The 22,240-nt window shown below is 42.6% G+C and overlaps 1 protein-coding gene across 1 annotated transcript in view; it reads left to right on the top strand.

Moving 5' to 3' along the window:
• Grin2a (glutamate ionotropic receptor NMDA type subunit 2A) overlaps positions 1 to 22,240 on the top strand; it is a 413,092-nt gene that overhangs the window by 318,600 nt on the left and 72,252 nt on the right. Inside the window, exons 5-9 of the mRNA XM_055597755.1 lie at positions 3,467 to 3,672; positions 9,708 to 9,876; positions 9,981 to 10,134; positions 15,107 to 15,232; positions 19,190 to 19,419. Coding sequence (XP_055453730.1) covers positions 3,467 to 3,672; positions 9,708 to 9,876; positions 9,981 to 10,134; positions 15,107 to 15,232; positions 19,190 to 19,419 — 885 coding nt within the window. The remainder of the gene's footprint in view (positions 1 to 3,466; positions 3,673 to 9,707; positions 9,877 to 9,980; positions 10,135 to 15,106; positions 15,233 to 19,189; positions 19,420 to 22,240) is intronic.

Raw genomic sequence — 22,240 nt, forward strand, 5'->3', positions numbered from 1 at the left:
GATAAAAAAATTCTTACAAAGTTAATTTCCCTTTTTATATTTCTGTCAGTGAAATCACTTCTCTCTATCACAGGTCAATTATTTTTATTTGTCCTCCAAACTTCAGTGTATTTGCTGAAAATACCCCAAAGCTCTATCATCAAAATCCAGTTTATTTTGAAGGTAAAAGAATTTTTTTCTCCTCCCACACAGCCTATTTGGGTGAGTGGAGGCCTGTTTTTAAGGATGAAAAATATTTGTGATAGAGATTTAAAAAGATCTGCCCATAACTTTCATTTTTGTACACGAGGCATGTAGAAATTAAAATGGTGCTGAGAGTAGTGCCTAATGCTTGATAAGGGCTCAGGAAAAGTCAGCAGCCAGTCTTATCAGAGCCTGAGGGAGCCAGGAAGATGGTTCAGTAAGTCAAATGCCTGCCCCCTTCTGCATGGAAAACTCCAGGTTCTGTGCACCTGTAATTCCAGTGCCAGGAAGACAGTCATGGCTATCCCAGGCTCACTGACCAGCTAGGCTGGCTCAGTCAGTGAACTCCAGGCTACTGAGAAATGCCACCTCCAAAATCCCACCCCAACCCTACACAAAGAATTACAAGCAAGCAAGAAATGCCAGGAACAGGAGAGGTGGCACCCCGGTTGGCCGTCCAGTGCCAAACACTCAGCAGAACCATCCATATACGTAACATTACCCACTGAAAAGGCTATATTTAAGAGTGTACATGCATGCATGTAAGAACAATTAGTGGAAAAGGAGGCCATGAATTGGAAGAGAGTAGAGAAGGCTATGTTGGAGGGTTTGGAGGGAGAAAAGGGAAGGGAGAAGTGTTGTACATTATAATCTCAAAAATAAAAGAAATGCTTTCACAAACAAAAATAAAATAAGGTTACAGTGCCCGGGGAACAGCAGCCAAGACTGAGCTTTCTCCTCTACTCACAGGCATATATACTTGCATTTTAACACTCTCCAACACACACACACACACACACACACACACACACACACACACACACATACACACACACTCCCCAAAAGAAACTACAAAGGATGCCATCACTTTATCGTTCTGGTCTTTCTATTACCTAGCTCGATAGTCATTCTCTCACAGCTTGTTCTCATCATTATGTGTGCCAATAGGCAGTATGCTAGCAGGCTGAGCAAAGCCTCCAGGGATGCTTCGCATTGGCTAGTTCCGATCCACATGCATATTATTTATATTGGGAGTTAGAAAGCTATGTCTAGAAGGCAGGAAGAGCCTTGAAGCTATAGTGCTATTATCAGGAATGAATGAACAGAAGCAAGCGTCTGTTGTGTACATTCTGTACATTGGTAGGGCCTATGCTTTGTGCATTGTGTACATTGTTGTCTTATTTTGACCTCACTACAGTCTTCAAAGGGATTTCTGATTGTTCTTTGCATTTTACAAACAAAAACAGTGACGCTCAGAAAGGACAAGTGACTTTCTCGAAGTTATTCAGCTAAAGGGTGAAGCTGTTGGGAACACTCAAAACTTCTTAACTATCAGAGGCTTTGTCCTACCCAGTCAACTTCCCAGCCTCTCTTGGAGGTCAGGTTTGAGTTTTTCAAGACAAATGGAAAGGACTGAAAATGCATATTAAAATGTGTATATGTATGGATGTGTATATGTGTGTGGAAGCTAGAGGTCAACCTCGGGCCTTGGTGTTGCTTCTCAGGATGCTTTCTACCTGGTTTTGGGGGTGAAGGTGGGATTTTTAGGGTGTCTCACAGCAGCCTGGAATTCACTGATGAGGTTGGCTGGCCAGCAGTGTCCTGGATCTACCTGTTTCCTCCTCCCCAGCAGTGATTACAAGAACATACCGCCATGCCCTACTTCATCACATGAGTTCTTGGGACTGAGCTCAGGTTCCCATGCTATGGCACGAGCACTCACCAACTGTGCCATCTCTCCAACAGCAAGATTTAACAGTATCTGTATATACTCGGTATTATTATTTTGATCGTTGCCCCTCAGATGGCTGAAAGCACTGAGAAAGCAGGAACCATTCTGTTTGCTAAGAAAGCAGGAACCATTCTGTTTGAACCATCATCACTCCTAGGCTGGCACCCGCATGCAGTAGGTGTTCGATAACTCAATGCTGACTAAAGAAAGAATTCCACGAGGCCCGCATTTTCCCTAGCTTATATCACACATCATGGGTAGATGAGCATGTTTGCTTCACCAAATTAGTCTGCCAACCTCTGTGTCTAAAAAAGGATGCTATCACCAAAGCTAGACAATTTTGTAATTAGCCACATGGGATGTTTCTTTACAGCAAGCAAAAAATTTCCAGTTCAAATGATGAGGTAATCTCAGAGAGCAGAAATGCTTTTTCTCTTCTTCACCCTCATCACCTTCTGGTATTCAGTGTGTCTGGATTCGCTTTAGGGGCCCAAGATTAATTTCTGGTTACACTCACGTCACCAGAGGAGAGGTGAGAGGGTCATGTCAGCACAGACAAGCCTGAGCTCAGCATTTAGCTTCTCCAATGAGGTGTTTTCCTTGAGGTTGCTATTACAAATAAAGCGGTGACCCATGGTGTCAGGCAGCTGCTCTGGAGGAGGATGGAGAGAGGAAGGCGCAGGCGCAGCCTTCTCCTGGCAAGTATGTGAACAGTGCCAATAAACTGTCAAATAAAATTAAGGTTCAAAACATACAGCCTTCAATTTGATTTCACTAAGATGCCGGCTGCTGCTCAGAGGGAATACAATCGATTCTATTTTGACAGGTCTTGATGTGTACTAAGCAGTAACCATCTCTCTGCTCCATGGATTAGTAAAAGTTCACCTTCATTTGCAACTTAAATGCTACCATATCCGGGCTTGAAATTATGCTTCTAATTCTGTCACTGGCTCTGTCCCCTTAGGTTGTCTCTTTGTTCAATCCTCTTTTCCTCCTCCTCCTCCTCCTTCTTGTTCTTTCTCATTCACTTCTCATTACTTCCTCTTTCCCTTCCTATTTCTCAGTATAATTTGATGCTTCTCCCTTTCTTTTCCATCTTCTATGATTGCAGTAGAAGCCTGAGGTTCCTCTCAAGTGCACTTGGTTTTCTTATATGCACTGCTTGACTCTCCTGACTTGATAGGAAGCAGGTGGAATTGCGCCAGGAGACAGATGAGGAAACATGTTCCTGTGATGAAGAGCTTGTACAGCAGAGAAGGGGAGATGCACACCAAAACCTACATCACATCCATCACATTCCATGCTGCTTCCACAACACCCATCGCCCTGAACTCTGTGGTTCCTGGGAGCCCCAGAAGCACATGTGTCAGCCACCACTGCCAGATATACACATTTCATTAGCCTCCAGAGGGGTCTGGGATGTGGAGGAGCTGCCCAACATTCAGGTCCTCACCGTTTTTCTTAACACCCCAGTGTCATGTGAGAAGGACCTGCCTTTATGGAAGTCAGTGATGTATGAAAGCACAGTGTATTTTTGTGTTTGTGATGCAGGTGGGCAAGTGGGAGAATCAGACCCTCAGCCTGAGGCATGCTGTGTGGCCAAGGTACAAGTCCTTTTCTGACTGTGAGCCAGACGACAACCACCTGAGCATTGTCACCCTGGAGGAAGCCCCCTTCGTCATCGTCGAAGACATAGACCCACTGACTGAGACCTGTGTGAGGAACACGGTGCCCTGTCGGAAGTTTGTCAAGATCAAGTGAGTTCCAAGGATGCTCTTTGCTAGATGTGTTCAGCCCTACCTAAGAGCTTGTGCAATAGTAGCCACAATCCAGTTACAATATCAAATATACTGCTGTCGTGATCATGTAGTAGATCAGAAGTCTTGCATGCCTGGGGATGTGTCAAATATGTATTTGTTTAATTCCAATGTCTATATGGATTTGGTGTTTTTGTCATGAGAAACCGATGCCAGCAGACTGTAGGACTATTAAGAAACCTTTTCAGGGTTACAGAGGTGAATCAATTGGTCAAGGGCTTGTCTTGCAAGCACAGAGGCCTGAATTTGAGCCCCAGAACCGATGATGATGATGATGATGATGATGATGATGATGATGATGATGATGATAAAGCCAGTTAGGCATCATGGCAGGCTGAGTAGGTAGAGACAAATGGATTTCCAGGATTCCCTAGGCAGCTAGCCCAACCTACTAGATGAGTTCCAGGTTAGTGAGAAACCCTCTCTCAAAATGAGGTCTATAGCTTTCCCGAGGAACCACCCAGCTTTGTTCTCTGGCTTCCACATGTTTGCACACACACACACACACACACACACACACACACACACACACACACACTCATCAAACATGTGCACATACACCAAATAAAAATTAAAAATTACAGAGAGGAAAGTTGTGTGAGTAAACAGGAAAGGTGGGGTTCAAACACGGGGCCAGAAAATGGCATCACCCCCGTACCAGCCCTTCAGTTTTTCCCATTTTCTGTTTATCTGGGTTTCTTTCCCCAGCATTTTCTTCTTCCTTCTGTCTCTTTTCCAGTTCCCAGGTGGATACGTTCCAAGTTTAAATAAAGCCTGCCTGAGCTTGTGTTGATTCTGGCCTTGCACATGACTTTTAGGTGGGATCCAGGTGGGAGTGGACTGCATTTGTGCATTTTCTCTTTTGTCACACTGAAGATAATACTGACATAGTAAGTTTAGGGTTCTCCTTCATGTACAAACTTGCTGGGGACGGAGATGTATGTATTGACGGCCAACACAAGGATCTTGCAGTCACGTATTGAAAATGGCTGAAAGCAACTCAGGCAATGAGGATGGGGCAAATGAATGCTATCAGGCCTTGAGGAGGGATCCCGAGGAGATATGATAAGAGAGTAGTGTGGCCTGTGTGAGGGCAGTATAGATCACAAGGGAAGGCCTAGACATCTGAAGTCTGGGAAGAAGAACAGCCCAAGTGCAAAGACCCTGTGCTGGAAAGAGTTTAGCAACCTGGATGAACCAAAGGAAACCCATTGGAGGCCAGAGAGGAGTGAGCTGGGGGAATCATGGGAGAGAGAATGTGAGAAAAGGGCTAAGCGCGGGGGCAGGATTCTGTGAGCTGCAGTTGATCAGATGAAGAAAGCAGTGTCTTCCACAAAGCAGAGAGCTTAACCTCATCAGGTGCCTCTGACCATCACAAGATTGTCTGAAACAGCCAATCAGGTGGGACTTTTTATGTTTAAAAATCTACAGGAGGACTTAGAGTATAAAGTTAGTAACCTTACTAGGAATGTTGGTAGAGTGCCTGCCCGGGATGCATGAGACCCTGAGTTCAGTCACTACAGAAATTGGCAACCGTGGCGCGAGCCTTTAGATCTAGCACACTAGAAGCAGAGGTGGGGGGACCAAGAGTTCAAGGTTATACTTAAATCCATAATGAACTTGTGGCCAGCGCAGGGTACATGAGTTTATGATATGATGATTTGATATGGTGTGATAGGATATGATGATATAATATGAAATGATAGATGGTAACCTCAGAGGAAAGACCAAGTAGATATCCAATTTCTAAGCCACATTTCTATGGCCAAACATGAACACAAATAAATTAATTTCTGTAAAAGAATTGACTTTTTTATTGAAGATTATACAGTTTTGAACAATAAAATTTGTGTTTTAGGTCCCTGCAGGGAGGTGGGATCTTTCTACTCCCTTTTCCATGTGGAAATTCAAAATGCTTGCTGTGCCTACATGTCTTAGCAAAATTGTTTTGGATTTAACTGAGATCAATAGAAATATACCAAGATCCACTAATCCGAATATTAACACAGATGAGATCAATTGCATTTCCAAGAAGAAAGGTGCTATGCAGGGCTGCCAAAAGATCCCAACCAGACAGCATGAGCACATTTACTTTGTTGGTAATTCCCTTGCAAGGAAGACCTTTTGTGCCTCATGTCCAGTCTCTTAAACCATGGGGTCTTAAGTGCACTCCAAGTCTTAAGAATCTGAGAAATGACTTTCCATCTACACTGCTAAGTGTTGGAGGCAGTGAGAGAAAATTGGAAGGATTATTTGCCTTGATCTGCCAGGAGATATGGTCAATCTCTGAAGAAACTCCTGACCTGTCTAAACATTGGAGGGAAGAGACGGAGTTCTTAAAAAAAATGTGTGCTCTGTGTGTGTGTGTGTGTGTGTATTCCTCCTTTCCTTGTTTCAGGCAGCCATTTCATCATAATAGCTAGAAAGCTATCTAATACAGTGGGGAAGGCATGGTGTGGCTCCATTCATGGTGCTCGAGGACGTTGTGGATGTCTTCATTCACAGCACAGCAAGAAGCAGAGTGTGAGCATGAAGAAAGGCTGGATTCTAAGCCTCAGGATCCTCCTCTCAACAACCAACTTTCTCCAGTGAGGCCTTACCTTTCAAAAGCTCCACAGCCACCCAAAGCAGCAGCCACCTGTTTGTGACCAAATGTTTCAACACATGGGCCTGTGGCAAACACTTCACACTCCAAATGCACATGTTCCCAGCCATCTTGTGAAGTGTTGGCCTCTCCATTCAAGAGTGAGGACACGTAGCTGAGATTCCTGGTCTGTGATAGCAAGCCCAGGCTCTACACACAGCTCAACCGTGTGTTACTCTCTGCCACTGGCCACACAGGGCAGTTGTAAGGCCATTGAACCACACATCTTATTGACTCCCTTCCCTTATATTTCTTTCTGTGAATCACCTTTGGTTTGGTGGAGAGCTGCAAAAGCCTGAGTATCATTGCCTATTTTTTTCTGTGATTAAGGCACACACCCTTCTCACTCACAAAGACTGGGAAAGGAGCCATCTGATGTTTGTTATCATCAGGTGCTCCATATCTACAGTCGCAATAACAAGGTTCATTTGCAACTTTGCATATCTTTTTCATGTTGTGTCTCTAGTTGCTTACATAGAGGAGGCATTCATTGCCTATGGGGTGAATATTCACTATGACCATTTAGAAAGAAACCTTGTGGTCAAGGGATATCACTAGTTCAAAAGCTGGCTGAGGCTTTTGGCAAGATCAGAGCATAACTGTGATCTAAATTATGTGACACCTGTAAATTTTGTCCAACATATCCCAGAAGTCTTGGCCAAATGGAAGAAGAGGCATCAGTGTGTGATGCCATTTCACACACTGAAAGAAAGAAAGAGGATCTAATCAGGGTACATGTGTCAAAGCTACATATACAGACAGAAAATGGTGACTGGGCTTGCCATTAACTGAGTATACCTAGGCTGTCTTTATTGTTTTTAAGTTTACCTTAATCCCTCTTTCTGAGTATTTGGTAGGGGAGAAGCAGGTACTTACTTACTATAATTTTACATTGACCCCACCAATCATAATATGCAAGTGTATGCAAATGTGCCTTCTAGCGGGAGGGTCAGGAAAGATCATGGAAGATCGCTTAGGTTCTAGGCTGAAACAGGGAAGTTACCATGATGCCCCTGGACACAGGAAGCCCCATTATTGAGTAGAAGTTTGGGACAGGATCAGGTGTAAAGGTTAAAACAGTGAGTCCAGTGAGTCTATCCAAAACCTGGAAATAAAGAAAAAATATGCCATCTGCCACCCGCTCCATCATCCAAGTTGTATCGCCAAGCATGTCTACATTCCTGCATAGAGACCCTGATAGACGTCTCTGAGGCCTGATGTATGTATGTCCAATTATATGAAGAATGCACATGCACTCTTGTTTTCAAGAAAACATGAAGGAATATCTCAAAAATATGTGAAAGAAAAATATCCGATCAGTCAAATACAGCTACCTTTTCTATTCCATTGTTTTTCTGGATGGTTATTTTGTAGCGATTTGATATTATGTAGCTATGCTTATGTTTGCCTTTCTTTGTACCATGCCTTTTCATAAGGCATGTAAACCTTTTCCTATTTCGATTTTGTATTTCCATAAACAGTATCTTGATGCTTAGCTAACAATTCACTGTGTACAAAGTAGAGGTTTCCAGGAGAGAAGGTATTTCATGGCTGTGGGGCTTGCCTGCAGGTCTGAGCTAATAGGATGCTATAGTGCAAGGTAGAATTAAAGTAAAGACGTTCCGGTGAGACACTCTGGAAGCAAGTTTCTGAGACCACGGTGCTTCCTTTGGTTGTTGAAGGGCATGAATGGATGTTATTAGACTCTTGCCTGCTGGGTGAGTATAGTCAGGTAGCTGTAAGGTAGAGAGAATAGAGCCTTGGGTCACCTTCCAGATGGCAATGTTTTATGGATCTTTTTTTGCCTATATATGTGTGTGTGGTGTGGTATAGCGTGGTATGGCATGGTGTGGTGTGTGTGGTGTGTGTGGTGTGGTGTGTGTGTGTATAGTCAAATGTACAGCATGCATATGTGTATGTACGTGTGTGTGTATACTTGTAGAGGCCTAAAGTTGTAAGCAGGTATGTTTCTCAATTATTCTCTACTTTATTTATTGAGGCCAGGTCTCTTATTGAACCCAGAATTCACCAGTTCTTCCTAGTTTGCCTAGCTGGTTTTTGACCCCTGCCTCAGGTGTGCCTGGCTTTTATGTGGGTGCTGGGATCTGAACTCTGATCCTTTTATTTGTGCAGCACATACTTTATGCACTGAGCCATCTCCCAGGTTTTGCTGTGTCTTCCCAGGAGTTTTCTACCCTAAGGTGTTGTCTTTATATTTCATGCCATGCATTTACACAGAAAGAATGTTACTAATAACCCCTTGCTTGACCAGCAGCCCTGTTAAGAGGCACAATCCACAGCCTTAGAACAAGAGAAAATTTCAATGTCTTAACTCTAATGTACTTTCTTAGGTGGCCTTGTTTCTCCCTTTAGCTCTACAAAGTCATAAACATAAAAATGCAGGAAAACCACAGTCTCCTGGAGGATTTCAAATTTTCTGCTCCATTTTCCATGAGATTTTTTTTCTTTTAAAAGATTCATTTTAGATCAATTGATAATACCATGGTCTAAAGAAATTTTATGTGTTCAAAACTCTTTAAAAAAAGTAAGTGTGTGTAACTTTCTTCTGGTAATGAGAATGTGAGCCAAACCAAATTTAGAGAAATGAGCTAACAGCACTTATCAGAGTGCCTAGTCAATAGGCACCCACCAATGAAGGTCAGCTGTTACAAGGAAGCAGTTCTAAGGCCTGAAGTTGTAGCTCAGCCGGTAGAGGGCTTGCCTAGCCTGCAGTAGCCTGTAATTTTGACACTAAAGAGGTGGAGATGCGGGAATCAGAAGTTCAAAATCATCTTTCGCTACATAAGGAGTAGTCTGAGGCCAGGCTGGGATACAGAAAAACCCTGTTTCACAAAACAAGGAAGTCAGGAGGTAGCTTCATGGATAAAATTGGATGACATGAAAGCACAAAGACCTGAGTTTGAATGCTCAGCACCCATGCCAAAAGCTGGGTGAGAATGGCTGTGTGTGCTGTAACACCAGCATTGGTCAGGGCATGGAAAGGGGCATCCCTGAGCGATTGTTGGCCAGCCAGCTTAGCTGAAATGTTGAGTGCTTAGGTTCAGTGAGAAACCCTATTTCAAGACAACAAAGTGGAGAGTAAGAGAAGGCATGTGGTATTCTCCTCTAACCACTGCATATGCACTAACACCCCCCCACCTACCCACATACCCACCCACACACACCCCCACACACCACTTCCAACATTTGCTTTTACAACTCACTTTCCCTTTATGAGCTTCAACATCTCATCCAAAAATAGAAAGTGTATGTGGCCAAGAGCACAACCTTCCAAGAGTAACTTCCTGTGATCCTGGCATTTTCTTGGCAGCAACTCAACCAACGAAGGGATGAATGTGAAGAAGTGCTGCAAGGGATTCTGCATTGATATCCTGAAGAAGCTGTCCAGGACTGTGAAGTTCACCTATGACCTCTACCTGGTGACCAATGGGAAGCATGGAAAAAAGGTTAACAATGTGTGGAATGGAATGATAGGTGAAGTAAGTCATCTTTGCTACCTCTAGGTTCTCATCCCAACAGAGGGCCTCAGGGTCCAATGGTGGTGTAAAGAGAGGATGAAGGCAATGTTCTTTCTTCTATCCAGGTGGTCTATCAACGAGCAGTCATGGCGGTGGGCTCACTCACCATCAATGAGGAGCGTTCTGAAGTGGTGGACTTCTCAGTGCCCTTTGTGGAGACAGGAATCAGCGTCATGGTCTCCAGGAGCAATGGCACTGTCTCCCCTTCTGCTTTCCTTGGTATGTGAACTTCAGAGTAACGATTGCTTGCCTGCAAAAAACCGTAGGTATTCTGGGCTGACAAGATACCTCAGCTGTTAAAGAGCTTGCTGTGTAAAAGCGAGGACCTGAGTTTGTTCCCCAGGTCTCAGGTGGAAAAGCTGGGAGTGGTGGTGCACATCTGTAAGCAGAGCTCGGGGGAATGAAGAGCGCTAGCCTGAGAGTCCTCATCTAAAACAAAGCAGCTAGCAACACATGACGAGTGGCCTCTGAGACTGTCCTTTAGTGACCCCCCACATACAAGCACAAATGAAATTATAAATGTTCTGCTTTAGTTGCTTGAGAAATAGGACCAAGCTGGACCTTGTTTGGCTTCATTTGACCACAGATGTACATTCCGAGGACTGGTACATCTGAACTCATTCAGCTAAGAGCCACCCTATCCTATTCCTCCTGCTCACATTTGTTCATTTATCTTCAGCGTGGGCATTTTTTTTTTTTTGATAAATTCCATCAAGTGATTAGATACCGATCTTGATTATATAGAATATAAAAAATATTGCTAAAATCATGAAAACATTTAAAAATTAAATAAGCTTCTCTGTCCACAGACAATTTACAAAAGCCCATAGACCTTTATTCACCATCCACACACACCTACTTTCCATTTCACTCATCACTTATTTACTAGAAGTAATGAAAACTGCCCAATGATTTATTCCAGTACTGTAATAAACAAAAATAGTGTGAGGAATCTACACTGATTGAAAATTAATGGACTCATTTTAAAGTGTGGCTATTTTTTATGCTATATCTACATATCTTTTATGCTATATTGTAAAACAGGAAATGCTTTCAACTTTCCTTTTAACCATTTCATAATGTGTTTACATGAAAGATAATTGGGGTGGACTTTTCTACCACTCCCATATAAATGGGTTTGCCTATATTTGGGAAGGTGAAGAAAGACCTTTGTTTCAGGAGGAAAGATGCATGAGCAAGGGAAATGGTTTTATTAAGGTCAACTAAATTTATATTTTTCTAGAGACAGGAAAACAGCATTAAAGAAAATTATCAGAGCTGGAGAAATAGCTCAGTGGTTAAGAGCACTTGTTCGTCTGCTCCTGCAGAAGACCTGGGCTTAGTTCCCGGCACTCATAGGGTCTGTAACTCCAGTTGCAGAGAATCTGACGCCCTCTTCTGACACCCATGGGCACTGCATGCACACACACACATACTGAATAAACAAATAAAGAAGCAAATAAATAAATAACTGCAAACTCAAACCGACTTGTGGACACCAACTTCAACCCACAGTTTTACTCCCCTTGGCCTTCATTTATGTCACACCAGCAGCCAGCATCATGGCCACGCCACTTCCCCTTGAGTGCAGTGTTGACTAAGAGCAGTGTGGGAGACTGCCTTAATTGCAGCAGCATATGCAATGACTGTTTTTACTTCTGATAATCCAATTAAGCTGTTGAAATCCTTGCCATTCACTGCATTTGGTTTTTGTACTCTTTACTTCAGGTTTTTTTTAACAACCTTTGTTGGTCTAATAACGAGCTCGGGAAAGACATATCTTGTTATGTTCTCCACTTTGTCCTTGTGTTTGACATGGATTCTGAGATCCATATCTTGAAGGAGCCTCATTACACGAGAAAAAAATGCATCTGGCTCATCCTTAGAGTAGTGCAGAGTCTTGGTCATTCTGAGACGGACTGTCGGCGTTTAGCTTCCTCTGCTCATTTTTCCTGCATGCTCACCAGACCATTTAACACAACCCAGTTGCCATGGGGGTAAAGAAAAGATGGGGGAGGACTGAACCCATTCAATAAAGCAGGAATAAGTGAGTCCTTTTTCATGAAATGCCCATGTCCCTGAACCAGATAGAACTATTTTTCCAGTGCAATCAGAGACAAAGACTATCAAGTAACTGTCTCATAAAAATGGGTCGCTGATATTGAATCTGGCCTCAACCCAGTTTCTGTAGATATTTTATCTTACCTGCATCTGTAGAATATTTCCATAAAAAGTCAACTCTTTTGCCAAATTTAACACCCCTTCTTCATACTGTCTCTTTAAGAATAAAATAAATTGTATGGAAGGGAGCCACTTTCACAGCTGTTTTCATGAGACAAGCTTAATATTTTTCCTGGTCACCAAATTACATCCTTGTCTCTCTGATTGTCTGTGCACCCTGTATTTGCAACCCTGTCAGACTGACTGTGCACCTCTTGTTTCCAGACATCATATGCAGTTTTTGAAAGTCATAATGAGCCAAGCTAAGCTACATTTTTCCATCATGGGCTCAGCCATGCGGAGTGAGTGTTTAACTCAAAATGTTATTGTGTTGGCCTGTGTTATTTCCTATTCTTTCTCCTCCACATACTCATTAACTTACATGGGAAAAGGCCGGTCAGGTAATGCTGCTGAGCTTTTGTTCAAAACTGTAACCAGTGGATCTTCAAGGACAGAGATGACGTCTTTTATAATATTGCCATCCAGTTAATTCTAAAAACTTGCTGAGCAGGTTAGATTCTTTGATCCATACAAATGCTAACCTGGAGTCTCCCACACAGCCACTCCTCCATGGATGAATGTTGAATCTGTTTTAAACCATCAGACGATATAACTCAAAGCTATTTAAGATGTTTCTGGGTCACTCTTCAGATGCTGTTGACTAGTTCACTTATATTTGTTCTCTCTCTCTCTCTGTGTGTGTGTGTGTGTGTGTGTGAGTGTTGTCTGCAAGTAGCAGGACACAAACAGGTACTTCATCTATTAAAATAAGAACACTGGTCAGGGTCAATAAGATGGCTTACCACCAAGCCTAGCCACTGAGTTCAGTCCCAGGGACCCATTGGATGGAAAGAGAGAACTGATTTCTACAAGTTGTCTGATAACCTACACAAGTGTCCCATGGCATGTATGCACACATGCACGCGTGCTTGCACACGCACACACACTAAATAAATAAATTAAAACATGATAATATTTAAAAAAAACTCCTCAAGGAGCACCTTTGATCTCTGAGGCATGACCACAAGCCTTGAGACTAATGATGTCACATTCAAGTGAGAAAACATTTTGATCAGTTTTCTGATAGTATGTTAGTGCCTAGTATATATTCTGCCAAACAAATCTGCTTCAGGCTTAAAAATTCTGCCACATGAACAGAATGCAGTAGTGATTTAACACTAATTTTTTTTGATGTTATCAGGTCTTACAAAGAAATGTTTGCTAATTAATAAGTGTGCTTTTAATAACTGGGGGTGCTTTTTCAGCACTGTGAGCAGCACTTCACCCTTATCATTTCTGGTTTTAATTGTGGAATCTGTCATTTCACCCCCTATGTGGTGTATGTATGTAGCATTTAAAAAGCAATGCAAAAGGCTTTCCCCAGGAAGACTCGTGCACTTTTCATGTACCCCAGCAAGACAGGCTCTGCCATTAGTACATCCTACTTGCAGAATTACTTTAGCATCTTTATTCTTGATGATTAAATACTTTTTTGATTTCCCAATTATCCCTGTACTTATCTTCCATCTTGGATGCACCTCATTACAGTGATTCCAGGAACATAATGTTATTTATTACTTAGGCTGAAATCAGCTAAGACAAATTTCAGTTGCAGTCTTAATTCCTTGAGCTCATTTTTTGTGTTAAACCAGGAAGCTATTCTGTCACCTGTTACCCTTTACCATATTCAAACTATTGTAACTGCATCACAAAACACTTGCTCTGGGCTCTGAATTATCCACTATCATTAAGGCTTAGACACATTACTTCCTTGTTATACATTAAAATCATCTCTCTGGAAATTGCGTCTGTCAGGACCCACAGACTTTATTCTTGACTGATACTACCAAGTTCATAAAACTCAAAAAAATAGTAAAGTGTTTATGATGAAGTGATATGCTTTACTCTCAAAGTGTTTTCCTCTAGGAAAAAAATGACTTTCAGTTAATTTGCGTCCATGGGTGATATCCTCCCAACCATGTAATAATCTGGAGAGGTGGTTTTTTTTTTCTGTTAAAATTTCTAACCTAATCCATAACTGCATGATAACACAGCTTTAATCAGCTAATTTTCCTATTCTCAATCAGGTTAAATGGAAGTGTTCATTTATTTACAGGCTCTCTGACCTTTCTCAAATGTTGTCAGACTTAGAACCTGTGTCCTACACACTTCTGCATGGGAAGATGCCTGCCTACTGCCCACTCTAATGTACAGTGAAGTATTAAAGTGACTTGTAAAAGAAGCAAACACCTTCCCATCGCAGACTTCATCACCCATGCTTTATAATGATGCCTTGTTGAATTATTCCACAACTGTGAGATCTCAGAATGACCTTCTATTATATTTAAGCCCAGTACCCACAGCAGTAAGATTTGTAGGCCACAGGAATCTCATCCCTCTGAGGCAGACGGTGGTAAATTGTGACCTTCTAATATTCTTGTCAATGCCATGGTTTTATAATCCTTTATAACAGGTTATAATTTTCTTGCTACTTCTGAAATTCCCCGCATACGCTCACCACTAGTATATTAAAGTAAAAATGAAAGTAAAAATTAAAACCATGCATTTGTAGAGTCTATCTACTAGCTATTTGGGTCTGGTTCTTTGGGTCTCCTCTGTTTTGGTTTTTTAGATGGTTCTGTGATTATGCAGCCTGTTTATTTGCAGTCTCATAATTTCCTTCTCATCTTATCATTCTTTTTTTCTTATATTATCCTTGACCTGGTTTGTATAATGTCACATTCTCATCTCTATTTTTATCATCTTATGTACAGTCATATAAAGTATCTGAAATCATTTCATAAAGAATGGTTTCAAGTATGAATAAAAATGACCAGCTTCTTTTGAATGATCAGATTTGATGAGAGCAAGTGTCTCCATAGCTTGCAGGTGGGTAGATGGAATTCCTGCTGGAAGTGAGGAAGAACTGCCTGACTGACTCTGTACCTATCTCTTATGCCTTCCCCTACAGAACCCTTCAGCGCCTCCGTCTGGGTGATGATGTTTGTGATGCTGCTCATTGTCTCTGCCATTGCCGTCTTTGTTTTTGAATACTTCAGTCCTGTTGGATACAACAGAAACTTAGCCAAAGGGAAAGGTAAGGAAGCCTTCATGAGCCTTGTACACAGTGGATACTTACTGGCTAGCCCAGTGTGCAACGTGCTGTGCAGGCACGAGGACCTGAGTTCACTTGTCCAGTTCCATGTGAAAACCAGCTGCTGTGCTGAGTAGCCATAAGCCCCGACTGGAGGTAGAGGAGCAGAAACAGGCAGGTTCTGGGGACTGCTTGTTGGTCACTCCAGCCAGTTCACCAATTCTAGATTCAAAACATTAAGGTGGAGAGTGACAGAGGAAAGACGCTTGGTTTGAACTCAGGCTTTCACATATGCATGTACATGAGCTGTATGCATAGCGCGCGCGCACGCGCACCCCCCCCCCCCCAGATATTTTTAGTTTTAGAGCACTTTATGCCGCATAGGAATAGTGTTGGCACATTGATACGACAATGCGATCCGTCTACTTTAACTTAAAACAGGATTTAAGCATGAAACATTTTAACCTTATTATAATTCAAAGTCAACGGTGCTTAGGTAAAATCATTGATATTCAGTTTGTTGAGAAAAAAAGAGTTGGAGAGTTTCGCAATTCATTTTTAAAATGTAGATCAAAAGAAGTATTAAAATCACAGCAAGTCTCAATTTCAATCTATGCAAATAAAATGACCTGATAGATTCTACTTTAAGAACATTTTTCAAATTAGTGAATCATATTTGCATTAGTTTGACAACAAATGTGACTATAAAGTGGTATATTTCCTCAGTGTTAAATTCTCCCCTTGATGGCATCTGATTGTCATGTACCATACTTGATAAAAGAAGAATCGGTAGACAGAAAGTAAAATTTAAAGGTATTCATTGGTTTTTAACTCACTAAGAGGCTTGCTAAACACATCACATCATTTTGAGTAGATTTCCTTAATGCATAGAACCTCCACAAGTGAATGTTAGCAGAAACATGATAACATTATCATTATCAAATTCCTTTCCCCCAAAGTGACTTGATATTGCAGAGAGCAGGAGACCGTGAGAACAGAAATGGAGATCAGAGCCACCGCACTTGCCTAGCATGTGCAAGGCTTCCCTGTTTGGTACTCCCACCACAAAAACTTGAAGAACTTGGTGCCTCAAATATCCCTCCAGAACAGAACACCCTTTAATTCAAAACATATACTTTTAACTTGAAAGATTTAATACCGGAAGCAGTCAAGAGGTCATGGGAGTTTATTAGTGACACTGTTCCATTAAAATCTTTCGACCTCTTAGCTGCTGAAGAGCAGTGCACATCACACTTGCCATCTCCCAAACTTTGAAGGTGTGTTTAAATGAGGAGTGAGTGAATGTGGCAGAGCCTTCAACACAGTGGAGGCTGGGTGATTCCTTGTGATGATCACATTAGGCTGAAACAGGACTTTCACCATCAGAGTATGTAGTTGCGCGTTCACACAATCATTGTATAGACATTTACTGGGTATGTTCTCTGTGCCAAGCCCCATGCAGGCAGGAGACAACAAGGTGAATCAGATGGAGGCAGCATGACTTTCATGGGCTTTAGGACTTAGCTGGAAACACAGTAGAAAATTGCAGACTCATGTGATGGTGAGGGATGTGACGCTGCTTTAGACAGGATGCTAAGATGAGGAAGAGAGTATTCAGGTTCAGCGATGGTCAGCTGAGATATAGAAGAAGAATTTAGTTGTGAGAGAAACAGAAAAGATCATTCAAGTAACAACAGCAGCCAATAGAAAAGTGTGGAGCTGGAAGCCATCCTGACATGTCTAAGAGACAGAAAATGAAACCAAGCCTGATGGCAAAGCACTGTCATCTCAGGTACTCTAGGGGCTAAGGCAGAAGTGCAACTTCAAGGTCATCCTGGGTTACAAAGCAAGTTCTAGGCTAGTCTGGGCAAGTCTCAACAGATCTTTCAGAAGGGTTGAAGATGCAGCTCAATGGCAGAGTGCTTGCCTAGTACATTCAGGGCCCTGGGCTCCTCTCCCAGCAATAGAAACAAACATAAACAAACAAACAAACAGACAGACAAACAAACAAACAAATGAATGATGGGAGACACGAAGTAAAGAGGAAGATGCGATGGGGTGAGTGGGGGTTACCCCTGGGGAGTTTGAGGAGGGGGACTAAGGGATGGGTATAGTCAAAATACATGGTATACACCTAAGAAATTTCAAAGAATAATAAACAAAAAAAGATTAGGGCAGTTTAGACTTTGAGAAAGGGCTATGAGGTAGAGACACATTATCACTATCCACATCATGGAGAATAAAACTGATCCGAAGATCATTTTCTGCACTGGTTTCTCCCTTGGCCAAAGAATGCAATAGAAGATTATCATGAGAAAGCCATAAAACCCCCAACTGATCTAATATACAACCCTTCCCTCTTCCCTGCTTGCTTCTCATTCCATCCAGGGTCTCTGCATCCTGCTCCTGTGCGTGTGACAGCTCAGGAAATGAGAGCTCCTTGTTTTTCTGCAAAATGTTTTCTGTCGCATTTCACTGTACTCTGTGGAGTAAGTTACACAGTGCAGCAATAGTTTCCGTGAACCAGGAATTCACCAAAGCGCCCCTAGGACTCCATTCTCAGACCCTTATCTCTGATTCCCAAATGGTTGTCACTTCTGGTCAAACCTTCTATGATTAAGTAGCTGATGAAGTTAGCTAGCTAGGATGACTTCAGAGTTCCTGACCTCTTGAGAGTAAGTCCAGAAAATTCATAAAACTAGGCAGAGAGAATCAGGGGAGACAGAATTACAGGGTTTAACTGCTTTCTCCTTCACATGGTTGCACGGTGGCCATTGTGGGTATGTGGGAGCGAGTCTGGCCTCCAATGGAGAAGGATTCTTCTCCTAAGTCCCTGCCCAGATTCCAGAACTCCCACCCAACAGAACCCACTTCTGCTACTTTATTTATTGTCCACTGGCTAGTTTTGCCAGTGAGGTCTTGTAGATCATTTTGTCATGTCTTCATTTACTTAAATGACAAAAAAATTAACCTTTGGCTTAAAAAAGGCTTTTTTCTCTCTCAGAGTGGGTGAGTAAATTGATTTTTCTTCCTGGAATGATAGGAAGTCTTGAAAACCCTCACTTGAGCGGTTTACCGTCCTCACATGCCCCATCTCAATAAATTTCCACATATTGTTCTGCCTCCTTAGTTAAGCCTGTCACAAGGAACACTTAAGAATCTCAAAAGGGACACAGTGCTGGGAGGAGACAGAGAGTGCAGGGAAGTGATGTGATGTCAGTTCACTCTCTGTGACCGCAATGAAATATCTCCCATCTGTGAAGGATGATGTTGGAAGAATTAGGCTGTATTCTGTTCCTGACCGCCTCCATTTGGAAGGAGTTTGATTTGTATATTGTGCACACTTTACTCATGAATTTGAACAGGAGCAATTTCCAGGGACAACTGAATTAGATCCCAAGCATGCTCCTGCCACATTGGTGGCTCTTAGGGACCACCAGTGGTGAACACCTCCCCACCCCCCATGTACATACTTCTGCAGGCTCCCTTTACATTTACTTTATGTATTTTTAATTATTTGAGAATTTCATAAGTGCATGTAATATGTTTTGATCAAACCTACCTCCAATTCTCTTTCCTTCAAGCTCTCCTTTACATTTTTTAAGGAGTTAGGTTTCCCCAAATGGAAATCAAATCCAAATTTAAAAACATGTCCTAGCACCACTTTTCATGGAAACCCCCGTTTTGCATAACTATTTTCTTTTTAAGAAATGTGGTAAAATCCAGTTAGATAGAAATGTGAGGAAAATGCTAATTATCTTAAAACAGAAAAGAAGTTGACTGCAGTAGGATTCTGGGGACAGTGGAAGACATTGCACTGAGATGCTTTTATCTTCTAGCCCTCTAGTGCAACTGGTAACCTCCACAGTACACACACACACACACACACACACACACACACACACAGAGTGTGCACTCTGAGGAATTGCTGTGACTGTTTTTTTTTTCCGCTACTTGCAGCTCCCCATGGGCCTTCTTTTACCATTGGAAAAGCTATATGGCTCCTCTGGGGCCTGGTCTTCAACAATTCTGTGCCTGTTCAGAATCCTAAAGGCACAACCAGCAAGATCATGGTGTCGGTGTGGGCCTTCTTTGCTGTCATCTTTCTGGCCAGTTACACAGCTAACCTGGCTGCTTTCATGATCCAGGAGGAGTTTGTGGACCAAGTGACAGGCCTCAGTGACAAGAAGGTAAGGAGACCTCATTTTCTTGCTGACTGAGGTTTCATTCTAACTGCTCTCTTCAAAAGGGGTGATTTGAGTGTTTAAGGGCCTGTCCTTGGACTCTGTAACTCAAAAGTAGGAGTTTTCCCTCATAAAACACATATTTATAAAATAAAGCAGACAAGGCATCATAAACCCCACTGCCTGGCTGGATTCCCAATCCCAGCTTCTCTGTGTGGTTGCTTCTCACCTTTGTAAGGCCTTAAGGATTCTTCTATTGAGGCTCTGCAGCTCAAGATTACCCCGTAGCACTGGCTGAAACTCATCTCCTCAGGGATTTGATATCGAGGAGGTTGTGATGCCAGGACAAGAAGAAATGCTGGGAGAAGGGTTATAGGCACTTCCTGCCTTCTGTATACATGGCATGCCTTAGATTCCTGGCATATGGCATTTTTAAAGTCATCTATAAGTTCTATTCAGAGACACAATTATTTGATCTGTTATTCACTGTACAATCAAGCCAGGCTGGTCAGGCGCACTTCCAAGTCTGTGGAATGAGCATAGAGGTTTCTATCACTCTCTGTTTCTTCTTAGGTGCTCTGTGACACCCCGCCTCAGTAAGCTGGGTGCCAGAGCCCCTGCTTTCCCTATCCTGCACTGAATCCCAGAGAGGGCTGGGGGTTTGAGTGACTCTTTAGAAACTGACACAGAGGATGAAGAGAGGTAAAGCGGGTTCGTTCTCCTATTGAAATTTTAGCTCAGGAAACAAATCTCGACTTGCTAAACTCAGCAGTGCTGAGCCTGCATCGTGGCAGAGATTTTCTGTCTCGTGTGTGAGGATAATTTGTCTCTTTATAAAACCTCCCTGTCGCATCTTGTTGACATAAGTCTGCATCTACCCTTTCGGCATTCATCAACAAACTGCTGAGTAGAAAATCAGTCCATGAAAAGCTTTTGCAGCTTATCCATAGCATACACTCTCAGAGAAAGAGGTACACAGTGTCCTAGAAATGGAGAGACAGCGAGAGGTCAAAGATGGAGTCACCTTCGCAAAGGTCACCCAGGAGTGCCTGTCCTCTCTTAGAGGACTGCAAAGCTACCCACACAGCTACACTAGATGCCCTTCTGTTCCAACCTCCTCCCATTCACCCCCTCTGTCTTTCTCACCAAAGCTCCCTTCCCCATTCCCTCACACTGCAAGCTCATTCCCAGCCTGGTGCCTTTGGGCTTCCTGGGTCCCCTGTGTGGACCATTTTTGCCCTCATCTTTTTGTAGTCACTGTTCCTTGAATTTCAGGTTGGAGAGAAAATATCAAGCGTTCAGAGAGATCTTTCCTGGCTACTGGGATGAACTTGGCAGACTGAGTCAGAGCCCTGGAGAAACTAGAATTTTTAGTAGGAATAAGTAACAATGAACAAGTAAACATCAAGAAAAGGGAAGTGTGGAGCAGGGAAGGATTTCAAGGGGTTAAGTTGATGAGGCTAAAATTGCCTCAGGAAGGAGAGGGCTCAGAGTTGGTCAGTCAGTTTGTCTGTCTGTCTCTTTGATTTCTTTTCAGTAGTGTGACTGAACTGAGGGCCACTTGCATGCTGCCACTGCATCCTCAGACCTCATTTTTCTTCCTGCTTTGAGACTGGGTCTCACTTCATTGCCCACACTGGCTATGAAGTCATTCTGTAGACCAGACAAGCTTTGAACTTGTAGTCCTTCTGCTTCAGTCTCTTGAGTAGTTGGCTTGCCCCTCCAGGCTCTGGTAGAAAAGTTCTTTTTATAGCATTAAAGCACCTGGGGAGGGGGTTGCTATCAAAGTGTTGGCCAAATTCATAAATGCAAGAACGCTATGTTAGACATGAGTACTCCTCTCTTGAGTCCACTGGAATTTCTCTAGATCTGTGTCCTTAGCACCTTTGCCTACTCTTTGAGTGCACTGCTGATAAAGGCTCATAGCAAGGGCCTTCAACACTGCAACAGTACCACTGAGGTCACTTATAATCAGTATGAGCAGTACAAAGGCCCAGGTCCCCCTCTCTTTTCAGATGAACAACTGAAGGCAAGCAGACTCTTCAGAATCAGTGACACGGACTTTTCCTCTGTTGGACCAGCAGACAGACCCTCATCCAGTCTCCTACCCCCTTTTAACACCCTATCTCCCAGTTTTGTTTACAGTGGAGTCTATCATCACAAGTCATTTTCATCTGAAGTTTTGGCTCATGGTTTAGATTAGAAAATCTAAAGCAAGTGGCATCTACAGGCCACTGAAGTATCACATCTAGAGGCAGAAAAGTTATATCTCTATTGCCTTTCTACTAGGACTAACCACATCACCTTACCTCACTGCCTGCTGGGACTACTGTGAATCTAGGATTCACCCTTTTGGAGGTCAAAAGATGCTGGAGCTGTGCATGTGCCTTTGTATTCATTAGATTTCTGTTTCTGTGACAAAACACTGACCAAAAACAACATTGGGAGGAAAAGGTTTATCTGTCACCACAGAAAGCCAAGGCAGGAGCTGGAGGCAGGAACCAGGAGGCAAGAATGGAAGCAGAGACCATGGAGGATGCTTCTAAGCTCATGTTTAGTTACCTTCTTATCTACAAGACCTCCTTCTCGGCGTGAAGCAGAGCCTCCTACATTGATTAGCAATTAAGAAAATGCCCCTCAGACATTCCAATCTGAGGGAAGAGATTCCTCAGTTGAGATCTCCCCTTCCCAGGCTTGTCTAGGTTTATGTCAAGTTGAGGAAAACTATGTCAATTTCAAGTTCTTTGAAGTTTCTATAGATACAAGTTATTGAATAGCAATTCAATGACTCCATATGACAGGGTCAAAGATGCAATTCCTAGAGGAA

The sequence above is a fragment of the Psammomys obesus genome, unplaced genomic scaffold, assembly GCF_907164565.1.
Source record: "Psammomys obesus unplaced genomic scaffold, mPsaObe1.curated_primary_1811, whole genome shotgun sequence".
Taxonomy (NCBI): Eukaryota; Metazoa; Chordata; class Mammalia; order Rodentia; family Muridae; genus Psammomys; species Psammomys obesus.